Source organism: Corylus avellana, chromosome ca1 (genome assembly GCF_901000735.1).
Source record: "Corylus avellana chromosome ca1, CavTom2PMs-1.0".
Lineage (NCBI taxonomy): Eukaryota > Viridiplantae > Streptophyta > Magnoliopsida > Fagales > Betulaceae > Corylus > Corylus avellana.
Genome location: NC_081541.1, coordinates 8,912,877 through 8,938,466, shown reverse-complemented (window position 1 = coordinate 8,938,466; position 25,590 = coordinate 8,912,877). Strand labels below are relative to the sequence as shown.

Here is a 25,590-nt window from a genome sequence, read left to right as displayed (position 1 = left end):
ATTGACTACAAGTACGGTTCAGCTGCGGCTGGTCATTGGGAGTGGCCAAGCCATTTCCTTGACCAAAGAGGTGGTTTGTTGGTTTGCCCACCTCTAAACCTCTCTTTCACAGTGGTCAACAGAAGTGGTTTGACACAATTCAATTTAGAGGAGATTGTGACGTTGCTAAAACGCTTAGACACCATTAATGATGTCACATTCGTAACATTTACAATGCTATATATATATTGGCCAAATGGTATAATATATCTCAAATACTCTATTGAAAATTCGACGACTTCTAAGAACAAGAGTGTCCTATGAATAATCAAGAATATTCATGTAAAAATTGATGATTTATAAATAATATAATACTTTTTTATCACTTTTGTAACCTGCTTACAAATTCAACCCCACTTAAATAGACTTTCGGCTTATTGATTAGAACAATTGTTTGCTACTACCTCGTTGAAAAATTGAGCTGAAGTCAATTGTCTATAATCCAATCTTGTGTTAGCCTTTTGGTCGGTGAATGGGCCATCGCTAAGCTCAATTTGGGGGTGGTTTGACTCATTTTTTGGGAAATAATATACAGACTCTCGCAAATGTAATGTCATCCTCAAACTAAAAAAAGATAACATTGTTTGCATTGCAAGGCTCATTCCTACTCTATCTGTCAATTGTTCCATCTCAACATAGAATGAAAAAAAAAAAAAAAAAAAACAGACAATTCAGGGTTCCCACCATATCCTTCACTTTCTCTCTTCTCTCTCAGCAGCTAGAGCAGCTTCTTTAGCTCTGGTAATTGCAGTGCTATGTGGTCTTAATTGCCTTATCGAGTCAGAATATATCAGGTGGAAAGGAGCAAGATGTAATTTGCTCCACTTGGTTCTTGTAGAGCCATTCGTCTCTTTGGTATCTCTCAATAGAGTGTTTCTCAGTAAAAGCCGAAGAAGAAGAAGAATTATAGTACAAAGAACAAATGGGGTGAAAGTTTACGGATTTGGGTTTTCTGAAATGGGTTGAAGATAAAGATAACAGTTCATGAATGAATGAGAGACTCGGAAAGAGAGAGAGAGAGGGAAATAGTTTTTAGAGCACTAGCAGCAGCTTTCCAACCATTTTCCCTCAATTTGGGGGCTTCTGATGTAGGTGTTTTTTTGATATTTTCTCTAAAAATAAGAAAGGGAATATATTATAGGGAGTCTGTTGTTGCTAGTGTTCTTAGGGAACTTATAGGTTCTGTGCAATTCTATCTTTCGATTTATTCTATCTTTTGATTTAATTCAACGGCCCAGAAATTGTTACGTCATCAGTCCGCTTGAATGGATTCAACTATGATCCTCCAAAAAAAAACCTTTAATCCGGATGGCCGTAAAACATCACTTTTATAACCTCCAATAAATTATTGACACTTAGCCAAAAAAAACACCAAATAAAATAGTAATTAAAACACCGAATCTTTAAGCCCAAACCTTTCTCTTTTTTTTTTTTTTTTTTTGGGACCTTTTCTCCTATTCATTCCCAAGGCCAAGGTCGGCCACTGCCCAACGCCACCGTATTTTGGGTTGCAATTCGTTATCACTTTGGCTGTTTGGTTTGTTCCTTCAAGCAAGGTGAAATTTTTGAAAGAAAAAAATTGATTTGTCTGGTAGGTTTGTTCCACTGCCCAACCTCTGTTTTTGTAATTTTTGCTGAATTATTATTGCTTGGCCGATATTGATAGAGTAAATTTAGTAGGCCAATTTTTCCACTGATTGACCTTGCTTGGCCTTTACAATTTATGTTTGTTCCACTGCCCATGATCTGGTTGTTGGCGTCTGCTAGTACCGATTGCAGAATGGATGAATAGAGTTATATGGGAATCAAATCGGCAAAGTCTTAATGAGAAAAGTGATGGCCATAGTTTCACAGTGACAACTCGTCGGAGTGGGGATGATATGGGTTGTTTTATGACATTTTCATTTCTATTTTATATGTTGCCTTTTGCTGATGTGTTCAATTTTAATTGGAGGCTGTGAAAGTAGTGTTTTAATGACCGGATAGTAAGAGCTCTCAGCCTCTCATCCTCAAAAGTCCCAAATGCCTTCTATCGCCTCTGCAACAGCCATCGAGGCAACTACTCAATAAGTTTGTTGAGACGACAAGGCTACTTACCAGCACAAATAGTATAGTCGCCGCAACAATTACCTTTTAAGTAACAAAAGCACATGCCAATATCTTATTTCTATGACATTGATAGTTGAACTCTCTTTCCGTTGCCGCTATCGCCGCCTCTTCTCGATTAGTGGTCTTTGATCGATTAACATCACTCCGAGTCTCTTCTACTTCATTTCTCATTCGGTCAGTTCTCTTCCCATAATTCTCGTGGTTTCCCTTTAATTTCGAATCCCCAACCAAGTGCTCTGGACCAAAATTTAGTTTTCCCGCAAACTGTTCGACAATTGGTCTCTGTGAAATTTCGTAATGCAGTTCAACAATTTTTTTAGCTTCTTGATTGATTTGATTCTTATTGATTGATAAAAGATAAATCACACTGTCAAAAATATGTATAAATGTATTATTTCCATTTTTTCCAATTCTCCGTCATGATTCCCATAAAGATTGTGCTTTGAAGCTAATGGTGATTGTGGTGATTGTCTTTGTCTCACAGTTATAACAATTCGAAACTAATCGAGGAAACATGCCGTCTCTGCAAACCGTGCTGCCACCTGAACTTGCCAACAATGTGATTAGAGTTAGTATCAAATTCTTCTCCATTCTATATGTTCTGCCATTTTTATTTATTATACAAAATTCCTTTTTTTTCTAGCCGAAGATAATTTTTTTACTCAGAGTTACCGTTTACAATATATAATCTGTTGCACCCATTTCCTGATTCATGCTTCTTGTTGTAGCTTTACCGCGAATGCCTTCGAAGAGCTAAATATATCGGTCAACGGGTATGCAAAGCTACTATCTATCTATGCTAGAGTATATATGTGTGAGTGATTAAGCCTTACTTCGAGTGGTAGTCATAAGAATGAGAAAGTTTCATGCCTGGTAGTCATAAGAATGAGTAGAAATCAGTATTAATCATAAGAGTGAGTGATTGATATAAATAGTTGGGCCCAACCCTGTTTGCACAGGCTTAAGCTTTTTGGTTGAAGTAGTGTCGTTTATATGTTATATCAAGGTGTCACTTGGATACAGTCTCTCTCAAACTCATAGATTTTGTGGGATTTTAAAGTTGGTGTATATTTCATTGTTAGATTCAACATTAGCTACTCTTTTGGGAGATTATTACTGAATATACTATTTTGTATGAAAAATGCTATCAGATGATCCAATTCTCTATCAGCTAAGTGGGCTGAAGTTAGAATTTTTGTGACCCTATAAATCAGTTTGAATATTAAGTAGAATATATGCTGTTGAAGGCCAACATTATGTCTAATATGTTCTTTGGGGAAAGTGTGTTTTTGTATTTTAGATCGTCATCTTTCATGTCTGTCTTAGTCATAAGTAGAATCTGCAGGGCCTTCGATTCAATTATTGTCATGGATTTATAGAATATAAACAGATATCCTGCAAAAAATACCACATTTCCTGGGCCTTGGCCGAGCAGTAATAGTAAAGAGTACTTGGCCTTTTTTTAATTGTACCTGTGTGGATTCTCGTTGCAAAATATAAGCTCACATTTTAATGATTTTCTTTCCAGTCACATTTGGAAGATATTTGATTTTGTTTCCATTCATACTGAGAAGATCCTGGAAACTTACTTTGGGCCTTTGTTTATTTTGCAGCAACATAATACAGAGCTTCTTGTTGATATGGTGAGGCAGCAGTTCAAAAAAAACATGCTCGAGACAGATCCAGAGAAGATTCAAAAGTTGAAGGATGAGTGAGTTTCAGTTTCTCTAGTTTATTGCATTGATTTGTGCATGTTTTCTGGTTGTATGTGGAATATAGTGGTAAGGATTTCTATTGGTCATCTTATAATTCCAGAGTGCATCTTACTGGGTTGGCTTGGTCCTCCAATTATATAATTGACCTTCTTAATTGTTTCTCTTTTTCTATTCTGTTTCATGGTTGAACCGGAAAAGCTGGATTGAAGTCCCTGACGTTTTGAAACTGATAAACAAACACAGTTTCTTATACTGCTTTTTTGATGATAAAAGTGTTTTCAAGTCTCTAATCTTTGTCTCCTTTGTTTGACAGTGCGGCGAGGGGACTCATAAATCACATACTATACGAGTCTGAGAAGATGTCTGGTCGTAAATTCAGCCAGAGCTCTTGATGTTGTTCAGAATTTCTAGTTCCGAGTTTTTAGTTGGTGTATCAGATCATGTTCTCATAAAATTGAGGAATAATAATCTGAGACTTAATGGTCCCAAGGGTGCTTGTTTATGAATGAAATTTGCATACTTGGGAATTGCACCCGAGCTCTTGATGTTGTTCAGAATTTCTAGTTCCGAGTTTTTAGTTGGTGTATCAGATCATGTTCTCGTAAAATTGAGGAATAATAATCTGAGACTTAATGGTCCCAAGGGTGCTTGTTTATGAATGAAATTTGCATACTTGAGAATTGCACGGTTGCCTTTTCTACATTGTTTACTTTGCATTTAATAATACCGATGATTCATGATACATGTCTCTATGTAAACAACCTACGCTTTTTGTATGTTAAATTAGTGAAGCCTAGAATTCCATCATCTGTTATTCATTTTTAGTAATTTCAATCTATCCCGTCCTGATTTAGAGATTCAATATTCACTTTCATCATCAATGATCTAAATTAAATGCGTATTCAGTTTTGAACATTACTTTCTATCATCTTTCTTTATATTCATTGTTTGATTGATCTTTTTATTAATTTGTCTGAAATCTAAAGAGAATTTAAGAGTTTTCTTAATTTCAATATAAAAGGAGATTCTGGAATGACTACAAGGGACTTGACGAGTCAATTTGCTGTGAAAACTACTACACTCTTGGCGCACATTCCCCTGCAATTGAACACTTGAGGACCCAACAAATAGTTCCCATTGATGAAGTGTATGTGAGGATTGTAGCCACTACTTTAACTGCATCCCTGTGCCAACAACCTTCTTTTCATCATACTTTGCTTGTCCATATTCTACCTACTCAGTCCATTCAATACTGCAGCAATGCCAACCTTTTGTTGGCTTGTGATAATATTCTGACAATTTTAACCTAAAAGATTTGACATCGAGAGTTTCTTTCTTTTCTTTTCTGTCTTGACATTGAAGGAGCATTAGGCTTGTGTTTTCGTAACTTTCTCTCTTGTTTGGGAAAAGGCATAGTAACAGGAGTAAAAGCATCATCCAATAGGAGCAAAAGCAAGCTTATTGCAAGGCTCAAAGACATAGAGGACTAGAAGCAACATCTCAGGAAGGTGTGCCCTTAAAACTCAAAAACTGCTAAAATGGCTAACGTATTGGTAAACAATAAATAATTCATGTACAATGATTTTCTTGTATACCTGGATTATGCCTAGATGAGTAGTGAACTTGTATGCTTATTGGTAGACTGTCAGCAGCACTTGAAGTGTTTTACTGTGTGAAAGACGGTGTCTTCATGTCTTTTGTGGTGTCTATGAAGGAAAAAGAACAACTTTTGAAGACCGTTGGAAGATATTGAAGGAGCTTAGGCCTTTTTCCTTCAATATTCTGCATCTTTGGACAGTTATTTTTGTTTTCCCTTTGGTTCTTACTTCTTAGTTATCATAATTTCCTTGTTCTTTTCTTCTTCTAGCTAAGTATTGCCTCGTATATACTTTATGTGTACCTAGAGGCACTTAAAACTGACATTTCTATTAATTTTATATGTATATATATATGAAACAATCTCTTAGCATACTGTCACAGTCACAGGAATAACAAATGGAACTTAGTATTGTATTCATAGAACTCGTAGTTGGAAATTTCTCCGCTTTAATAAATTTTACAAAGGCAGAATATAATACCCCAGATGAAGAATTACCACAACAACAAACAAACAAAAAAGGCAGGAGGATGGTCATTGCAAACTTCTTTCATGTTCGTTACCTCATCACTGCCAGTACCTGCTTTTAGCAACCTGACAATAGAAACACAGCCGATTGTTGCTAACCACTTTTACCTAAATTAGACTGTCTTGGTTCTCCAGTCCTTGGACTAAATGGCCCTCTCCCATCAAGCCGAGGGCTTTGATCCCCTCTAAGTTCACTTATGCGAGGACTGTATACTTTTTCTGATGGCCGTGGGTTCTGAAAACTTCTAAGACTTCTAAATTCTTTGGATGATGTTGCAGTGCAGCTTGTTACCTTGAGACTGCACGTCCGTCTAATCTCACCTCGACTACGTGTAATTATCCCGTCTAGAATCTCCCCATCACGTGCAAAAGAAGCTGTCCGACCCATCTCCCTCTCCTGCTATAGACACATCAAGCACACACGATACATAAACTTGGCCGTATAGCTGAGTGACCTTGATTTCTTTGTATGCAAAGTTCATTCAATGAAATAGTGAATACACATTCATTTAATGCACGTAACAGAAAAATTATACTACACATATTTTATGAATAATAGATTAGCAAAACTGAAGTTCCTTATATTTTCTTCTGAATGACTCTTTCTAAGTATGTAATAGACATTCATCTAAAAAAAAAAACAAGTACGTAATAGAAGATCTACAGGTAGAAGCAAAAGAACTAAAAACTTACTGTTGCTAGGTTGAATGATAAAGCTGGTGCCTCTTCATAATCTGCAGCGTCTAAATCTTGAAGGTGTGCTGCTTTGAAAAACTTGGGCAAAATGTATTGCCTCACAGGAACCAAAAGCATAATCATTAAAGGGAACAGAACCCCAGCAATTGGAACCCATGTAACCCCAAAACAAAGAAGCAGATAAGCCGTCTGGAAGAGAGTAAACATTGCAATTGCCTTGAAAGGTACAGTTTCCACAAAAGTGGCATGGTGCTCCTCCAGAACTCTGAAAAAGCATGCAAAAGAATGTGATATGGTAATTCCTTAGCATTCAGGTGTATAGGATAAATGATTGAAGATATGAAGAAAGGAGTTAAGAGGCTACTTGTATCTTCGGCTTGGAGCCGTGAAGAGCAATAAGATCCTTTCCCAGAACTGGTTGCCAGGTAGGCTTTCAGTGGCCATGAAGGCAAAATAGCCCCAGAGTACTGAGGTTGGGATCTTCTTAAGGAAAGGCATGGCTGCAACGCAACCTCCTACCATTATAGCTTGAAGCAGGTTACTGAGCCGTTGTTCTTTCACCTCAACAGGTATTAAATCATCAATTTCTTTCTCAACATCAAACATGCTCTCATCAACCGGGGCATCTATGCACCCCGTGCTTGAAGCCATTTGAATTGTTGAGTTTTTCAATTCATTTAGTCCCTGCTAAGAATACAAGATTAGGAAAGGTTGTATAACTATCAGCACCCTACTAATTGATCAAACTTCTAAATAGTTAAAAATAGTATATATATATATACATATACAAAGAAGAATGAAAAAACATGACTATTTATTGGAGCGATGTAATATATCAAGCCATCTGAGAATTTATACTCTTTACAACATTCTATAAATTGTCGGAAACTCTGCAATCAATATGGCCATATTAAGGTTCTTTTGAAACAAAGGATCAGATATCCAAGCTGTGACTCTCAAATAAATAGACAAGTCTTTGGCTTTTTCTAGTATATGTTGTCTTTTCATTTTAGATCAATAGCAGTTTTTTGTTATATAGTACAAAGAAAAGAAAGAAGATGAGGTCGTCCTACCCTAGCTGAAGGTTCCTGGTAAGTTAATGGAGTCTGCATCTGTTGATAGGCTTCTTGCATGCTTCCATACACTTCTCCCAAGCTTGCATTCTTTCTCATGCACTTGCGTGCTGTTGCTACAAGTCGATTATGAAGTAACTGCGAAACAGGTGGATTTTGTTATAAGGTCATACATGATGTGACTTGTGTGTGTATGTATGTGTGCGTGCCTGCGTTCTGAGCACATTCTGTAGTCAACTACTAAATAAATGGGATTTTAGGGATACGTGAAGGGGTAGTAAATTAGCAGCCTCATGGTCACAACATAAGGAGCAATGAGGCTGAGCCACTGATTGGCCACTGGTTGGCAAGCTCTGGATTCAGCAGCAGAACAAGGCACTGAGGGTTGTGGTTTCTTTGCCTACCTGGTGCTTCAGCGTAGCCAGACACTTAGTATGCATTGGAGACTGTGGAATAACCCCATTTGATGGAGGGATCCCTACGAGACCACACAATATGACCTGTCAAGCAGCAACAAGATTTCAAGTTCAAGGCAAGTGGATACTAAGCGCCGTATCTTGCAATTACAGAAACAAAAGAGAATCAAAAAGGAAAGAAGACTTTTGTACAACACAAGGGAGAAAAGTGTGCAAGAAGGGGATTTGCACACCATGAACCCCAAAAGAAGTAAATCATAATGGAAAGAAGGGGGTTTTCTCAAATTGAATTCTTTCTGCTGAGCTAGTTGAGAAGCCACACTGTGATCAAAGTAGTAGAGCACTGCAATCATCGTTGCCGGGATGAAAGCCCCAATTATATAGAGAACTGGCACATTTAGCATGTCCTGTCATCCATTTAACATACTCCTTTAATTAAAAATGCCATAAAGGAAAAAATTGCTCATGTACCATGCTAAAGGGGATAAATTATACAATTCTCAGAAGCACATGCCTTAATGACAGTCCAATTCTCGTATGCACCAGGTGACCATGGATTTGGACTGAAGAGGCGTCTTGGGATTCCATTTGGAATACTTTTATATGGTATATAGGAAACAGCTGTCCAAACTAGGACCATCAATGGCACACCATAATCTGCTATGAAGCCTCGCAGCCCCCCTGTGGGAAGTTAAGAATGAACTCCATAAATTGAAAGATATTAGGATGCTATGTGAACCTACAGCAGCAAACATGGTTCATATATACAGGTTTAAAAGGTCCTTCAGTTGTTTGTCTCTCTTTGAGCTCAGATTTTAACATTCACAAAGGAGTCCCTTCTCCTCAAGTCAGCAGGGAGAGAAGCCAATTTTCCTCCAAAGCCACTTCACATTCCCTTCCCTTTATGACACCGTGAACAAACTGGAACTGTGAGTGCTGCTAATGGTTTTACGGCAAGCAATACCTTGAGAGCTCATAATATATTTGTTGAGGTTTGAGGTTAACACCCTTAAACAAGATAAAGGGGGGGGGGGAGGAGGGGAGGGGATGCCCTTGAATGTACATATTTAGAAAATCCAATCTACTTACCAGACCCATACCGCCAGGATCTTGCTTTTCTGCTTTTTAATGCTGTAAGCAGAAGACCAAATGACAGAACCAAAGCAAACATTCCATTTGCAAATCTCCATGAAGGCTGAAACTCAATTAACTTTGGACTTTCTCTTTCAGGTATGCGAAATTCATTGACAAGTCCCTATAAAACCCAATTTAAAAATTGAAAATTCAAAAGCAAAACTTGGATCTAATCCACCAATATATACCCAAGATATGAACATAATCACTCAACATAAAATCTCAATCACAAAACATGAGACTAGCTGCAGCAATAATCAAATTTTGTTAAGCCAATAAGATGAATGGGTAGGTAAAAGATAAGGATGCCTCTTACTTTTATAGCTTCTTGCATGAACAGCATTGCGATAAGAAGGCCAAACAATTCCCCTGCTATACGAGTAAACCTATTAATAATGGAGCAAGCCCCTAAGATAGCCAGCAGGAACAGCAATATCGCAGTCCACACACATACCCTGTCCATCCAAATAGCCATATAAGTTCAAAAATTACAAACATGCAATTTAAATTCCTAATCAAAATTATTTAGATTTCATAGCAAATAACATCAACAGCAGAAATTGCAACATCGTTACATTAATTGGCAAGAAGAGAGTATGGTACCATCCAGTCCAAGCTAGAAAGAGCTTTGATCCCAAATCTGGCCGATCTTTAGCAAAATTGAACATAAATGTATACATAATTACAGTTGGCTCTGCAACTCCAAGAATCAGCAAAGGCTGACCTCCTGCGATTGAGTGAATAATTCCACACAATGCCGTGGAAGCTAATGTTTGAACTGCTGTTAGAACTCCATCTGTCGGTACCCGCAATTACGTAAAATTATAAAATCTTGAGATACTTATATACTGCTTAAATATTTATAGACACGGATATATATATATGCACCTGGATAGAAATTATTGGTTGCTTATGGAAATTATTAGCAACATTTAGACAACATTTAGACAACATTCATACAAAAGGATACCTGTATCTCTTTCCAACTGTTCCCCAAATGAAATAACTGGGATTGCTGACGCGAAGAATATATATGTGGTAGGGGCCAAAATCCTAGAAACAATTGAACAAATTACCGAGCTAATATTATCACTTTATGACAAAATTCTTCATTAGCTAAATGTTATTCAAAAGTAGCCAGAAACCTTATGTTTGAACTGAACTCATAACACAATCAACAGTTGCTAAAATATGATACAAATATGGGGGATTTCCTCGTGGCAGGAGAAAGGTATACAGTATACCTGAAGCCTGCCTTGAAACCACCAGTCCAGTCTTGCTTGTAACACATGAGCCTCCCATGAAGATCATTCTTGATTCCACGAAGTGGCACAAACGTCTCTTCCATAGTTACTATGGACAGTGCTTATGGCAATCTGATTATGACCAGGGTGAGTGAGTTTGGCATTGGAAGAATAAACAATCTAAAATCTACATTAAATGACATGAATATAAAAAAAATGAAGAAAGAACTTAAATGTCATCTGAACTCAAATAAATCATGATGATGCAAGATGGCCCAAATGAGGGAAAGTTAGATTTGTGTTACTTAAGCAAAATCCAGAACCAAAAAAGAAGAGCAGCGTTACATACCTAGCCCCAAGGAGAGGTGGTTATAGGCTTGTAGGCATACGAAGCTTCAAAACCCACAAAAATAAATTCAAGAAACTTCAAGATGACTGAGGCATTGGATGACTAAGTAAGTGAGAAAACAACCCTTTTGCTTGTATTGAAGTTTGACCTAAACAATGTGGACAAAGAGAATGGTTATATAACCCAATATATAAGCTTGCAAAGTGCTGTGAGGAGGGACTGTAGATTTGATTCTGATAGTAATGTGGGTCATAAAAATTAAAAAAAAAAAAAAAAATGAAGAACGAAATGCACATCACTGTCATTGCTGAACAGCCAAAAAACAAAAACCAAAAAGTTTAGAGCTTATACAAAGAACCCTGCAAAAGCTTGCGACCAAGAAAAGAAATGTAAAATAAGTATATGGAAAGTAGGAGATTCAAAGCAGATTGCTTGTGAAGAACTTACCACCTCAAAGTATTGAAAATGATGGAAAAAAGGAAAAATGTAGGCTTTTTCCTTGGCTGTGAAAAGTGAGGATGGGAGAGATGTGATAAAAGGGTGCTTTTCGGTGCATATGATATGAGGGAAGCAACAGTGCCAGTCCATGACAAGCTGGCTACGTACCCTAGTACAGTATTTCAATATTTTCTTTTCTTACACTCTGCTCTTGTATATATTTGAATTTTTTATCTTGAATTTTTTAAAATATATCTGTTTATTTATACTTGTCATTAGTGGAGAACAACCTGAAAAGTGAAAACAATTTGGAATGTTGTGGTGAATGCATTGGGACATGTGTACTCTGTAGTTGGAACATGCTATTTTGTATTTTAAATTTTGTTTTGTGGAATTTAATAGTATATATATAGTGTTATTTTATTTAAAATTATTATATTTATTATTTAAAAATTTTAAATGATGTTATAAAATAATATAAAAATAACACATCGATTTAAGTTTGCCTTTAAAAAAGATCACAAAGTTGATACTGCTTGAAGGTTACAATTGTATCCAATTAGTTAGAACAACAAATATATTAAATATTTTTAAGAAGTAGCTCAATCGGTTAGGATCATGTTTAATGAAGTGAATGTCACTAATTTGAATTCTCTTATCTCTTCTGGACATGTAAAAAAATTAAAAAAAATTAAAAAAATATATTAGATAACGCTTGAAACATGCTAATTAAGACAAATATTCTCTTATTAATAAGGATAATATTTTTACTTCTTACAAAAGTGAGAATAATATAAGAAACGTAAAAAAAAAATATATATTTATATTAAATCCAATGATGACACGGCACGTATGTCCTACCCGGGTGCAGAGAAAATCTAGCATAACTGCTATTGGTGATGAGTCTGACGACGCTCGATATCACTCCTTAAGGGCAAACGAGTTCAACTGCTCCTGAAGTAGCCGATTATACTCTAGAAAGTGCCCATGATTCCTGCATCTTCTCATTTCCAAGATTTTTTTTTTTTTTAAGGGAATCCTTCGAGACAGAATGTCTTGTCGTCGTTTGTGGGGTTGGTAACACTGTGCCTCCACATTGGTAGACTTCTATTTATTTATTATTATTTGTTTTTCTTTTTTTACTTTCAGGACTTTCTTTACACATTATCACAATCATTCTTCATCATAAAAAAGAAAAAAAAAGAAAAAAAAGTCAATAGTCCAAAAGGACTGCTAAAGAACGAAACAACCAATCAGAATATTGTAGCATTTGTCTATAGAGTCTATAGACGTGATCAGTAATTAAGCCAAACAAAAGTGATTTAACAGTGAGACTCAACCTTTTAAAAGACAATTTATTTATCTTGTTAGCACTGCTATATCAAATTATCAATGATTAGATACTCAAACTTGACACAAAGTATATATACTCCAATATAATTTTAATTGTAGGGGTGTTCAGCTGGTGAGCTATAACTTGTCTGTCTTCTATACTCCGTTTATTTGTAAAGTTAATGAGTAGACTAAATTTTTTTTTTTTCTTTTTTTCTTTTCTTAAAAAAAAAACACCTTAAACATAATAAGGGGTTAAGGGGTTGCGAATATTATCCACATGCCCATTTAATATTATACATAATTTATATCTAATCTATTTTTAAATATAATATTAATTAAAAAGTAAAAATAAATAAATAAACATTTTTTTCTCTCTTCCCCCTTCACCTTTGCTCCAACTGACCACCAAGAGTGTCGCCCCCTACTCTTCCCTTCTCCTCGTTCAGTTTTCTTTGGTTTCAATCTTATTTTTTTTTAAAAAAAAAAAAAAGTGGATATACTCTTCGTTTAAAAGCATGAAATGTTGTCAAAGACATCAACTCCAAATGACTCTCGTGATTAAAATTGCCTAATGGAGAGCTATGGAAGCAAGTTGCTCGTCTCGAAAACATTTAAAATACATCACATCAACCGATATGAAATGAATATAATAAATATATATAAAGTATAACATTACTCTATTATTATAGCGCCAATTGCTGGTATTAAATAGACTCACGAGACACACAAGCTCAACAGAACCCAACTCTTTCCCCTTTCCCTTCTCACTCACATATTCCTTTTTAGCTATTTTGGCACTTTGAGAAAACTCTTCTTTTTTCCGGGTGCAAATTTAATGATTTTGTCTCGCATAAAACAAATTCTAACAACTTATAGAGATGCAAAAACTTTAAGGCAAAAGACAAAGCCATACGTCGTCAGAAGTAGCTCTATCATTTTGTCCATATCAAGCACCAACTCAAGTGGTAGGCCCTTTCCTTTGATGGCTCTGCAATCTTAACATGGGTGTTTCTGGTATTTTTGGGGCCTTGATGGAGGTGACCCTCAATAAGTAAAGATGATTATTTCCCATGCCTCTTCAGTCTGTTTTGCGGACTTCAGCTATGACACTTGGCAACGATATAGAGCTTAATGTCTGCCTGCTCGTGTCCAAATTAATTTGACTAATCAATAATCATAAAGAAGCAATCAGTTTGCCTAGCATTACTTAAGCTTGGACATCAAAAAAGTGGACATTCATTCCATCAATTGGCTGTAAAGAAAAGAGAGAACAATTCTTCTGGTTTAGATGGCAATTGGGATCTACAGGATTTTCAAAGAGTTGGAAAGGAATCTCAAAATCAGTTTTAGCATGCAAGTATATCAAATTGCAAGCACAGAAAAAGGCTCTGCCTCCACCAATCTAACAATTCAAACATAATTATCAAAGAGAGGGGCAAAAAGAACAAACTAATTTATGTTTGTTTTGAATTGCTTTATCCAAACACTAGGATGTATCTTCTTTTAGACAGATATTAAAATGATCTCTTATGTTTATTTCCCTTTCATTCCCCCTACGCAAGAGTATGGAATATGCATTATTCATCTGAAGGAGAAAAAACAGTGAGATTCTCAAGCTCAAAGAGAAGAACTATTCGATTGATAATTGATAAATTAGACTACCAGAACAAGCATAGTAGCCAGAAAATTGTTACATACCCACCCGTCTTTCCGTCATACTTCTTACTCGTTGCAAAACGCGAACAAACTCATAAAACAATGAGAAGTCAAAACATGAGGGAGTGTCATCTTCTGCAGCCGTTTTAGAACTAGAAAAACATGGGTTCTGGCAAATGACAAAGTCAAAACCGCCAAATTTTTTAAAGAGACTCTCAATCTTGTTGCTTGTTAGCCTCTGAATGTCTTCAATCTGCACCAACTCCCCAGTTTGTTCACTACTTTGCCACCACCTTCTGAGAATCCTCCTCTTTGTTTCAGAAGTCTCTACAGACACAACACCTTTTAAAGGGATGCCAAGCCGGTTAAAAGCAACTTCTGCCCCACCGATTCCACTATATAATGACAGCATTGTTAACCCTCCTGGATACATTGACTTCAATGCTGAGAGATGATAGCCCAATGTGTCCGTCTGGAAGCTGTATTTGAGTAATTTAAGTCTTTCTATTAAGCTATTCTCAGCAGCTTGAGTGTATTTCAATGGGTAGCCTAGAATACACTCTATATGTTCAGGTTCAACAGGAGCCAACTTGTACTGACCAACCCATACAAGATTTAAAGTCCGGCAATGATGGAGGATCTCTCTCTGCTGTTCAGATGAAAGCAGTCCTCGGGAATCAGTTAGTATCCTTCCAAACCTATCACAGAGCTGAGATGTTCCACTAGTTTCAGAACTGATGCAGGTCATCTTCTTCCTTGTATCCCATGATGGCCACCATTTCTTTGTATGTGGTATAGCATCTTCAATGGTCATCGGAGACTTTGGAAGGATGTGAAACCTATTCTCAGTGGGAAGATTGTGTACATAGCCTTCCTTTCTACTCAAGGCCGAGAAAGACTGAGTATTAACAAATTCAGGCTCAAGTGCATACAAGAACTGGGAAATTTTTGCCCAAGAGTCATGAGACACATTCACTGTGTTTCCATAAAAGAAATATGGAGGTTTAGCTACCATTCGATCAACACTCTTGCACGGATTTGCTTTGAATAGATTTGAACTTCCACATTTGGTGATTTTCGGGTCAACTTTTTCTTCCACCCATGTAGTGTCGACAAAAGAACTTGAGTCATCAAGATACTCCTGTTTCAGTCTTTTCCCTTTACAATTTTCCCAAAAATCAATACGCCTAGACTGAGAAACACCAACAGGAAAGTCATCAGAACGCTCTTGTTTTGGCTTTTTTCCTTTAAAGGTTTGCTCTACATTGATATTTCTTAAATGAGAAACAGCATCTGAACCAAAATCCTCTGTCTTCACTTTTACTGTGCCAAAAGCATTTGAAGTATACTGTACCAAATAGATAAAAGGTATGTCGTTAGTAAACCAATTAAGAGATGAGAAAACCATACACGACATGATATCATAGCATTCACAGAAAACCTGAACATGTAACACAATCGCCAACTGTACAGCACTGTTCAGGAATGACCAAAAATTCAAATAATAAACTCGTAAGAATATCCAATCTGACAGCCTAAAAAATACAGAAGATAAGGTGTGACCACTGTCAAGGAAATTCCCTAATTAGTGAGGTCATCCATCGCATAGAACTTATACAACCAGGAGTTGCAATCTGTAGAATCAACATCAAGGTGGCCAACACAATGTTGGAAATGTAAACTGCCAATTTGAATGCATGTAGAACCAAAATATTTTTAAAGAAAGGATCTCTTTCCTCTTTTCTTTTAACTATCACTATCTAGATCACAGATATCTTATTAATACCTTATTTATTAAAATTTATATATTATGTTTATAAGGGTGTGTTTGGGTGTGCGTGTGTGCATGTGTGTCATGTTATATTCCTTAAGCAGCTTGTCTTGATCCACGCAGATATTGCATAAATCTGAAGTAAGCCATGCAACTGGGAAATAGTGCTGGCCATTGTAAAACCAAAAGGCAATATCAATATTAAAAAAAGGCTAGAGGACGCTAGATTTAGAATACTTTTAAACTGAAAATATTAACAACCTCAGCATCAGAATGAACTAAAACCTTTTCTCTTCCAACACAGCTACTAGCAACTTTTTTTTTTGGATAGCCAATTTGATCACCAAATATTGAGTTAGCAAGTTCCGAAAGTGGAGCTTCCACACCTGAAAGACAACAAATGACCAATAATCAGAGTTAGGACAAGCAAAACCTATATGTAGTCCTCCGCATAAAGAAACAAAACAACAACAACAACAAAAAAAAGATAGAATTGAATGAATATGAATTTGCAATTTTGTACCAAATCAGCACCAGTCAAATCTTCCATGAGATAAAAAGTTTGGATATTGTGTGGATTTGCAGGAAGACATAATTGTCAGCAAAAAATTGAAATAAAAAACAAAAATGCATCAAAACGGCTTTATAAATATATTTCCAACAGATGAGACAGTGAAATGTAAGCAATAACACTGGATGCTATGTATCATTTTCATCCATTCATATTACAACCCACAACAATTGGGAATGGTAAAGAACAAAAATTATCCTACGTACAAAATTAGGCAAATACTAGGTATTGCCACTTTCAAGGCCAAGAAACCAAGTAAGAAAAACAGAACTATAGGAACATTAAGAGCATGTGCGCGAACAACGAGGTACACAAATGTGAAAAATTACTAAACAAGCTAATAACCATCATTCTCTATAAGGAAATTAAATGTAAAATTATAGAAATCCCTCTCCCATCATAAGTCAGACGATATCTCATGCAATGAAGAAAATATTCAGGGAGAAAGTTTTCTCTTAAATTAAACCGCCAAAAGCCCTGAGATTCACTATACATGAAGAGTAAGGTAAGTACAAAACATCCGCAAGTGCAAAGAGTTCTAGGAGTGATCAGCATAATCTCCTTGGAATCAGAAACTTATCATCTATTTACTTCCAGACAGTTCAACAGTAATTAGATAGGTTCTTGTCAGACTTGAGTGGTATTTTGAACTTCAAAATAATAATCACTCACCATACTTCTCGATCGCTAACGAAACTTCATTGTCTGAAAAACCCATCTCAAGCAAACGCAGTGTTTTTTCCATAGTCCCAAACAAGGCTTCATTATTAGTATCCTGAGAATCATAAGGTTAGATGGTTAGAAATTGCTTAGTCGTAAATAACATAATCATTGGGTAGTAAATCTACACCAAAAAAAAAGGACAAAAAGGTAACTACACATGCCAAGAAAAATTTTAATTATGCCAAACTTGACACCTAAAAGAAACGACCTTAGAAAGACCCATTCATCTTGCTCACCAGGATAGTTTCTAACACCGTACAACCCTATCATACCTTATTTGCTTAAGATATGCTTCTTTCTCGTAATGTCAAGTCATAATTGGTCACTGCATTTCTGAAAAAATGCCATAAGAGTTATGCTCATGTAACAGCCTTGTAAAGGGTGTGCCAAGAACAAATTTTTCATTCTGTACATGCCAGATCATGAATTAGTAACTGCATCTAATCTCCAAAAACAATATCCCAATTGTTTCGAACTTTCTATATTTGGAATGAAATATTTACAGAATCCCCATCAATAGGATCAAACCTTATTCCATGGTATTTACAATAAAGTAAATGAATTCTTTCCTATTCCAATGTGTGAAAATACTTTCTTCATTAAGTTTCATTTCAAGCATAACAATATGGTTTCATGGTAAGATATGAGAGGAAATGGTTCTTGTGACCCAGAGGAGCGTATCACAAACAAGGCAGTAACCACTGACATATATTAGGGAATGCTGCATATGCATATTCCATGCTAAATTTTTAGAAGATCACTAGAGCAAATTCTAAGGAAACATTGAACACTCAATTACGGATTGTAATTGCAGCATCCCAATCAAGCCTGAGAAGCTGAAAAGGCCAATGAATGTCTAATGTAATAATGAAGCTGAGATTGAAGTTAATAAACTCCCTGCTTAACCCAAATAGGGAAGTTATGCACTCAACATCCAAAATTGGGAGTTTGCTAGGGGCGTGGTTGACATAGTTAAGTGGATTATTTTGTATACTTCTAGTGTACTTAGGGGCGCCTTACGCTTTTAATGTGATTGGTTTATTACTTATCAAAAAAAAATAAAAAATACATAAAAAATTGTCACCTAATGGATAACTATTGGTGCAAGAATCATTCACAACCTCATTTCTAACTTCATCATCAAGAGTTGTATCATCTGTATCCTTTTCAAGTTCTTGAGCTATTTGGGCAGCAGTTATGAAATCCACTAATTCATTTATTGGAGCATCTTCACCTGATACACAACCCAATGAGATTGAAAATCTGATTAATTATGTTACCATGTAAAAGTAAAGTTCTTCCAGACTACAGTAAGAGCTATATTAAACCAAAGATGGAGTATCATGGCCAAGTACTATCAATACATCTCAAAAGAAACTGTGTACATCTCGGATAAGTGTTCAAAATTGTTACATGTATGTAGCTTTAATTCAACCATGTTTGTTGGTTTGTGCATTAAGTACACTACTTGTCTTTTGCTGTCAATCCACGTGTTTTTATTGCCGCCCACTCCTGTGAAATGGCTCACCTCTTTGTTAGCCAATTACAGTAACTTGTGTTTCAAAGGCGTGTGAGCTGCACTAAATGCACCTTACATGAAGCATCAGCAGTTGGTTTTCTTAGCCGGCAACCAGCTTGGAGTTCATTCTTATTGGCTGAACTTGAGGTGTCAGCATTATACTTCGACTAAAAGCAGTTTTCTTCACAAGAAATCTTTCCTTATTGCATTGGCTGGAAACTCGGCTATACATAAACATTCCCATGACACTGTGTAATGGAGGTGTGTGAGAATGAGGTTGGTTATAGCCTACTTAGAGAATTACGATATTAGAAAATTCTCTTTGCTTGTGAGTGAGGCTTTGGGTATATTGGGACTTGGGATTAGAGTGTTTCTCTTCGCCTTTTTTACTCCATATTTTGTTAATGAATTTTGGAAGTTGTGCCAAAACACATAAATATTTGTGTCCTTGTGTGTGCTTGTTATATTTTTCTTCTTCCATTTCTCTACTTGTTTGTCATCAAAATTTTAATTTGTCGCAACAAAAACAAACACAAATCTGATTTAACATGCGCTAGAATTGTCTTAAATGTATTTAGAATCATAAGACAAACAACATAATTTTCAACATTCAATCTACAAAGGTCAGACACATAATTAACACGCCAAGACCTGCCTAGTTTTATTTGACAAAAAGAAAAAGAAAAAAAGAAACAAGAGCACAATGATACTACTCCTAGTAGTTTAACAGTTCTCTCCACATTCCAGCCACATACAGCCGACAGACACATGACTTTCCATATTTCTATAGGGCTTCCCCTCAGTTCAAACTTATCTCCTCGCTCCCTGAAAGTATGAGTATTTATATCCCCAAACTTGAATAAACCATAGGTAATTTAACATACTTTCCACTCTTACAGCAACATCTGCTCAGTAGTTTCACACTAATTCATTTCAAATAATATCTTGGGGTATACTGTATAGGCCACAAAAAAGTACAATTTTTAGGCTCATCTATGCATATAAAAGAGTCTCATTTTGAACACCATGCACACAACTAACTTTCCAAAGTTTTGCACCATTTAGGCTGCTTTTTAAAATAATTTCAAATTGTATCTATTAACAGGCAAAGCAATACAAGATGCTGAATGAAAAGCAAGTTCAAATACGAGTCTGGAACAAGGTCAGTAAAATGTGCTTAAATCTGCATATGCAGCAAACCGAATTGCACAAGGACCACCCCCCCGCCCTGCACATGTGCCGCCCACAAAAAGGAAGACCAAGATTGTTACTATTAATGAGAATTCCACAGATTTCTACCTACCAAGCTTATCGATTGCAAATTCAACTTCATTTACAGAGAACTTCATCATCAGTAAGGATGCTCTTTTGTCATCATTGACTCCATTATGTACATCAGGCTCCTGCCAGAGATTAAAGATTATGGCAAACCAGACATGCAGTTTAATAAATAAAGTAATGTCATAAACCATGATCGTGACCCCACGAGCAATCAAACCATTTTTACCAACATGCTTAGGTTGAAATAAATCACATAAAAACTTTGCAGTTCCCCCTAACTTGGGCCCTTCAGGATTACATAACAAAGGAAGCAAATTGTCAAAAACAATATCAGAGCAGTAAGCAGGTTACCTCTTTTGGTTGAATGACAGGACTGCTAGCTTCCTTGTCATCAAACAAGCTATCGAGAGAATCTGATGATTCGGAACTTGGTTTTTCAAGAGCCTATTTCATTCCAAAGCAGGTCAACTATTATCCATTAAAACTTCTATAGCAAATATCTGACAAATAGTACAACCCACAACAGTCAGAGATGAATGAAAAGTAAAGAGTGACTGAATTGCCTTCTAGACTTGTAAGATATTTAATAACGACACAAATAATCAAATTGCTCAACTTTTATTTGTTCCAGATGCAATCACACACTTTGTTAATCACCAAATTGATGAAAATTGCAAATATTTTTTTCCCACCTTGAAACAAAAATGTTACAGCACAATCCACTACTTTGTGAACAAGACACGCCAGATACACCAAAATGAACTAACAAATAAGGCCTTGTTTGGAAAATGGTTTTTCCTTTTTTATTGTAGTAGAAAATGATTGTTGTGATATAAAGTTTTGAATTTTTTGTATGGAAAAGTGAAAAGGTTTTGTTTTGTAGTAATTTTTTATTTGAATGGTAATAAAAAGTTATTACTGTGATATAAAAAGTGAAAAAAGTTAGATTGTTTTTATGTTGATTATTTTAGGGAAAAGTGACATGAATAGTAGTAAATAAGGGATAAAAGGCTTTGCCAAACAAGGCCTAAATTGTCGGAGGGGTAATAGGCTCTGTTGTCCTATAACATTGCAATAGCCATTCATACTGAATTTAAGGCTCTATAAACATACTCATAGAACATATAATAGTTTTCTTAGAACTCAAAGAAAGCAGGTCAAACAATTTTATTAAATTCTCCTTCTCTGAAACAACAGTGAGATGATAAAAGACGTTATTTGTTTACTTACAGAATGTGCAAATAGAGTTTCCAACAACAAGTCAACGTTGTCTTCACCTAGATATACAAGAAGACACCCGTGAACAAAAATCTGAGTAAAGACATGGGCAAATAATTACAATTTTGTAAAGTTAAAATACATGAGAGAATTTGTATGTGAAGAGTATCTTGAGGATGAAGGTGAAGTCAAGGGGCCAAGTTTTGATGGGCATGAGTGTGCCTTTAATCCATATCTTTTAGTACATTATAAAGGCATTATTCATCCCACCAATTCCACTAGGACAAAACAGAATAAAGTTTTCACTTACACATAACGTACCCTTTTCTTCGACCACTTTGTCAACAAGGGATGGTAAGAATCCCATTCCTATAAAGAATGATCTTATATTGCTTCCCGATGAGCTTGCAACATTGTCCTGGAATCATAAAGGAAGAACAGAAAAAGAACTAAGGAACTTCAAGGAGCAAATTACTCATTAGCTGACTCTCTAAGTTCAACTCACAATATATTTCAGAATATGAAAAAGACAAGGTTGTAACAGATAATTCACTTCAGAAGACCAAAACTTTTGCTCAACAAAAGGGAAATTACCAAATAGAGCTATAAAAAAAGAAACTGGAGATGCAACAAAAAAAAATTCAAAACAATTTCGATACAATTAGATAAAATAAACGAGTTTAGGAAATTCAGCAAACATAGCGAACCACAAAAGCATTAATAATTCAAAGAAAAAGACATACCCCGGCATGCCTTGAGTACAAGGTATCTGGTGGGAACTCAAAATCTAGCATCTCTTCCTTTGGCACTAGTGCTTTCTCGCCATTTGGATCCGAGGAACCCTATAGAATCGAAACATGAGTATATATATATAGATTCATTCAACAGTCTATTGGGCAAAAACAATCGCTAGTACTGGACGCATACCATGTCAAAATGAAACAAGCTCAGCAGCAATGTCGGAAAACAATAATTAGCAGTACCCCACAAACTGCATCAACTAGGCCTTTTAACCAAGGGTCCCCAAAATAATAAGCAATCGAATCGGCCTGCAAACAACCAAAATCGATATGCGTGATTTGGATTACTCCAAAAGCAGCAATTTGCAATACCTAGTCTATCATGTAATTTAATAGTCGCTTAAGAATGTGAATTATTTTGCTTTGAAGAACCACAATGAAAGTAATCAAAGGACTCTTGGTTTTGCGCTGTTTACACACACACAACATAAACACTGTGTTGTGCATAATGTGCTGCAGAGCAAAGCTAATCTCCTTTTTTTTTTTTCTATTTTTTCTTTTTTTGCCAATAATTGAGAACTTTACAGGCATTTCAACACATATTTACAGGCAATACAGGAATCATACCTTACGAATTTTTCTCAAGAAGAGAATGTGCAAAACTTAAGCTTCAGAAAGTTTTTCTTCTCTCGTCCTTAGTTTTCTTAGCAACCAAACAAAGCAAAATGAAAAGGGAAATCAGAAAATTCAACGGTAAATTAACGGAAAGTGAGTGAAAACCCTAATTGGTTCGGCGATGACGCCATGCACGAACGAAAACCAAACAAAGAAGATCGTCGCCGTCAACTTCGTGTTCAACCGAAACCAAGAGAGAAAGGGGGTGTGAGTGCATGTGAATGCCGTGCAGCCGGTGCTCCGCGCCTACCTGATTGGGGGATTCGACCAGGAGATATAGGCGGAGAAGTGCGGATTTCCAGAGGCGTAGCAGCGGCGCGTCGACCGCACACGCTGTCACAGCCTATATTCGTCGGGAGCTAAATCGTTTTGTACAGGTAGTAGAGCAAACCTCAGACTCTCCGAGTGTTTGACTCACTTATTAAACCCGATGAGCTAAGTGCAACCGATGAACTGTTACTAAAGTAGGCAAATTTTTCTTGAGGAATGTTTACAAACAAATTTTACTAAAAACTTTTATAAATTAATGTGAGATAACATTATTAAATATAAGATAAATTCAAATTTTAAAAAGTCTAATCATATTATGCCACATAAGTTAGTAAAAGTTTTTCTGTAAAATTTGTTTGTAAGTCTAGCACTCTTCAAATTTCTTAGGACATAAATTTTCTCTTAACTGGTTTGAAAAATTTTCTTCAACCTACTATAATAAGTGACCAGTGTCATCTCTCATATGTTTTTTTTAATATTTTAACAGTTATTTATTGTTATTCCACTAATTTAGGAACCCAAACATTCAATTTTTTAAGAAGCCTACAAATGTTAAATGACACTTGTCATATATTATAGTAGGTTGATGGAAATTTTCTCCAAAATAGTTTAGAGGAAATTTGTGTCCAATTTCTTAAGAGTAATGTTTTTTTTTTTAATAATGAGTAACTTTCAAAATTCTCTAAAATGTGACTTGACTTTTAAAATTATTCTTAAATTTAAGAATATCATTATTAAATTTTAATTAACTTGTAATTTTAGAAGCTACGTCACATTTTGAATGATTCTAAACAAAATTATAGGAGGTCTTATAACATATTCTAGGAGGTCTTATAACATTATTCAATTTCTTAATGTTACATGTGCAACATTGTTTTATAAATTGTTGACTACTCAATCTGTTCTCACAAAAACTGCATTTCTTAACTAGAAATGAAGAGATTATTTGCCTACCTTAGAGGGCGCACCAATAAGGTATAATAAGAGTATGTTTTGGATTGCATTGGAAAATATAGTTTTTGGATATAGAAAATGTAGTGCCCCAGAATTTTCAAAGCAATTTAAATAGATTATTTTGATAATGATGTTATTTTAATATCCATTGTAGCTAAGGATTTTAATTCTTGGGAAATTTATGAGAGTGGTAATTAGAGAATGGTAATTGGTGAAATAATAAGATAGTAAATGGTAGGTATAAGGATGGTAGAATAAGAAGGTAGAATAGTATAGGGTAGGTAGAATAGTATAGGGTTGGTGAAATAGTATAGGGTTGGTGAAATAGTAAAATGAGGGTATAATTGTAAATTGAAAGTAGAATAGTATAGGGTTGGTGAAATAGTATAGGGTTGGTGAAATAGTAAAATGAGGGTATAATTGTAAATTGAAGGTAGAATAGTGTTTGATTTTCTCCTATAAATAGAGCCCTTCTCCTTCAGTATTTTCACCACTCATCTCCTCTCCCATCTCTTGCATATATTCTTCCTTCTTCCGCTTTTTACTCGGTCTTTCTTCTTTCTAAGAGTGTTTACTCAGAACAGAGAGAGAAAGGCGAGACCAAGCGCTACAAGAAAGAAAGAACACAAGAGATAGCGGACTTTAGAAATTAGTTTCAAAAGATATACTAGTGGTGTTAGTCATATTGGAGCAACTGGATTCCTTCATACCACTTTTAGCTTCAGTCTAGAGGTAAGTGAATTCACTACCCCTTCTAAAATTACTTCATGTCATGCTATTTATATATTCTTGTATCAAATTGTAAATGATTATTTTATTTACGTATTATGAAGTTATGTTGCATGCATGAAGGATTTCTAAAAGAATTATCTAGAAAGTTTCTATTTGTTTAAATGCTTTCTAAGCACAACAAGTTTATATTTGGAAAACTTTTCATTTTAAGAAAAGAAAGTTGAGAAATGATGATGATTATAAGAAAGAAAAATGATGATAAACCCTCCTACATGTTGCCCTAAGATGCATCAAAAGAAGTACAAAGAAAAGTACAAGAGATGAGATAAATGTTTATGAAATAAGGGCACATGTATGGAGGAGAGTATTTTTGGCCCCAAGATAAGTAAATATGAGAGTTCGGTACCGATACTCGGATGGAGGCGAAACCACTGAAGGAGGCTATGCCAGAAGGTGGTATTCCATCAACAGACCGTTGAGTGCACCAAGAAAAAGAGTTAATTGACGGTCGGGCATGGCTGAGGCCACAGTTCAGTGCCATGGTCACAAGGACCCGCTGTAACATCCCCAGTCCGTTAAGACTGAGTTTGCCACTTTTCTTCTTTTTCAACAAAAATTCTTGCAAAGATCTATAAGGTCTATCAGAGTACTTGATTTTAAAAGATACAATAAATGCGTAAAACATTTTTTTTTTCAAGAGATTTTATTACAAGCGGAATTAGAAAACATTAAACTTTAGTTGCGGAATATCATATCATTACAATAACTTATATGAAAAGACTTTGAAAATTAATAATTATTCCCAAC

At 35.6% G+C, this 25,590-nt stretch overlaps 3 protein-coding genes across 17 annotated transcripts; 1 reads left to right on the top strand and 2 right to left on the bottom strand.

The window, feature by feature from the left end:
* Positions 1 to 1,515: 1,515 nt before the first annotated feature.
* Positions 1,516 to 4,553, top strand: LOC132179800 (uncharacterized). 3 transcript variants are annotated; one of them, XM_059592590.1, is made up of 5 exons: positions 1,516 to 1,595; positions 2,633 to 2,716; positions 2,877 to 2,921; positions 3,762 to 3,859; positions 4,062 to 4,553. In XM_059592590.1, the coding sequence occupies exons 2-5, from the start codon at positions 2,663 to 2,665 to the stop codon at positions 4,171 to 4,173; spliced, it is 309 nt and encodes a 102-aa protein (XP_059448573.1). In that variant the 5' UTR covers positions 1,516 to 1,595; positions 2,633 to 2,662; the 3' UTR covers positions 4,174 to 4,553. The 3 variants fall into 3 exon arrangements, with proteins under 3 accessions (XP_059448573.1, XP_059448564.1, XP_059448580.1); XM_059592581.1 differs by lacking the exon at positions 1,516 to 1,595 and adding an exon at positions 2,012 to 2,322; XM_059592597.1 differs by lacking the exon at positions 1,516 to 1,595 and adding an exon at positions 2,048 to 2,322 and having other exon boundaries at positions 4,177 to 4,553.
* Positions 4,554 to 5,852: 1,299 nt separating this feature from the next.
* On the bottom strand, positions 5,853 to 11,463 carry LOC132179757 (probable boron transporter 2). Of its 7 annotated transcripts, none has more exons than XM_059592530.1 (14): positions 11,348 to 11,463; positions 10,901 to 11,048; positions 10,552 to 10,683; positions 10,278 to 10,360; positions 9,911 to 10,103; positions 9,624 to 9,762; positions 9,263 to 9,428; positions 8,688 to 8,854; positions 8,407 to 8,580; positions 8,162 to 8,257; positions 7,758 to 7,895; positions 7,049 to 7,371; positions 6,682 to 6,949; positions 5,853 to 6,388 (listed from the first exon to the last, which is right to left on the bottom strand). In XM_059592530.1, the coding sequence occupies exons 3-14, from the start codon at positions 10,653 to 10,655 to the stop codon at positions 6,083 to 6,085; spliced, it is 2,157 nt and encodes a 718-aa protein (XP_059448513.1). In that variant the 5' UTR covers positions 10,656 to 10,683; positions 10,901 to 11,048; positions 11,348 to 11,463; the 3' UTR covers positions 5,853 to 6,082. The 7 variants fall into 7 exon arrangements, with proteins under 7 accessions (XP_059448513.1, XP_059448518.1, XP_059448537.1 ...); XM_059592535.1 differs by having other exon boundaries at positions 11,351 to 11,463; XM_059592554.1 differs by having other exon boundaries at positions 7,049 to 7,368; positions 11,348 to 11,462.
* A 1,906-nt stretch (positions 11,464 to 13,369) lies between these two features.
* Positions 13,370 to 23,261, bottom strand: LOC132179711 (probable inactive DNA (cytosine-5)-methyltransferase DRM3). 7 transcript variants are annotated; one of them, XM_059592485.1, is made up of 13 exons: positions 23,078 to 23,261; positions 22,780 to 22,855; positions 22,340 to 22,461; positions 22,156 to 22,254; positions 21,723 to 21,830; positions 21,425 to 21,505; positions 20,546 to 20,638; positions 20,217 to 20,316; positions 18,516 to 18,628; positions 17,344 to 17,446; positions 16,362 to 16,486; positions 14,372 to 15,677; positions 13,370 to 13,812 (listed from the first exon to the last, which is right to left on the bottom strand). In XM_059592485.1, exons 3-13 carry the CDS (start codon positions 22,340 to 22,342, stop codon positions 13,802 to 13,804), a joined length of 2,142 nt encoding a protein of 713 aa, XP_059448468.1. In that variant the 5' UTR covers positions 22,343 to 22,461; positions 22,780 to 22,855; positions 23,078 to 23,261; the 3' UTR covers positions 13,370 to 13,801. The 7 variants fall into 7 exon arrangements, with proteins under 7 accessions (XP_059448468.1, XP_059448460.1, XP_059448487.1 ...); XM_059592477.1 differs by having other exon boundaries at positions 22,780 to 23,261; XM_059592504.1 differs by having other exon boundaries at positions 16,386 to 16,486; positions 22,780 to 23,261.
* Between the last annotated feature and the right edge of the window lie 2,329 nt (positions 23,262 to 25,590).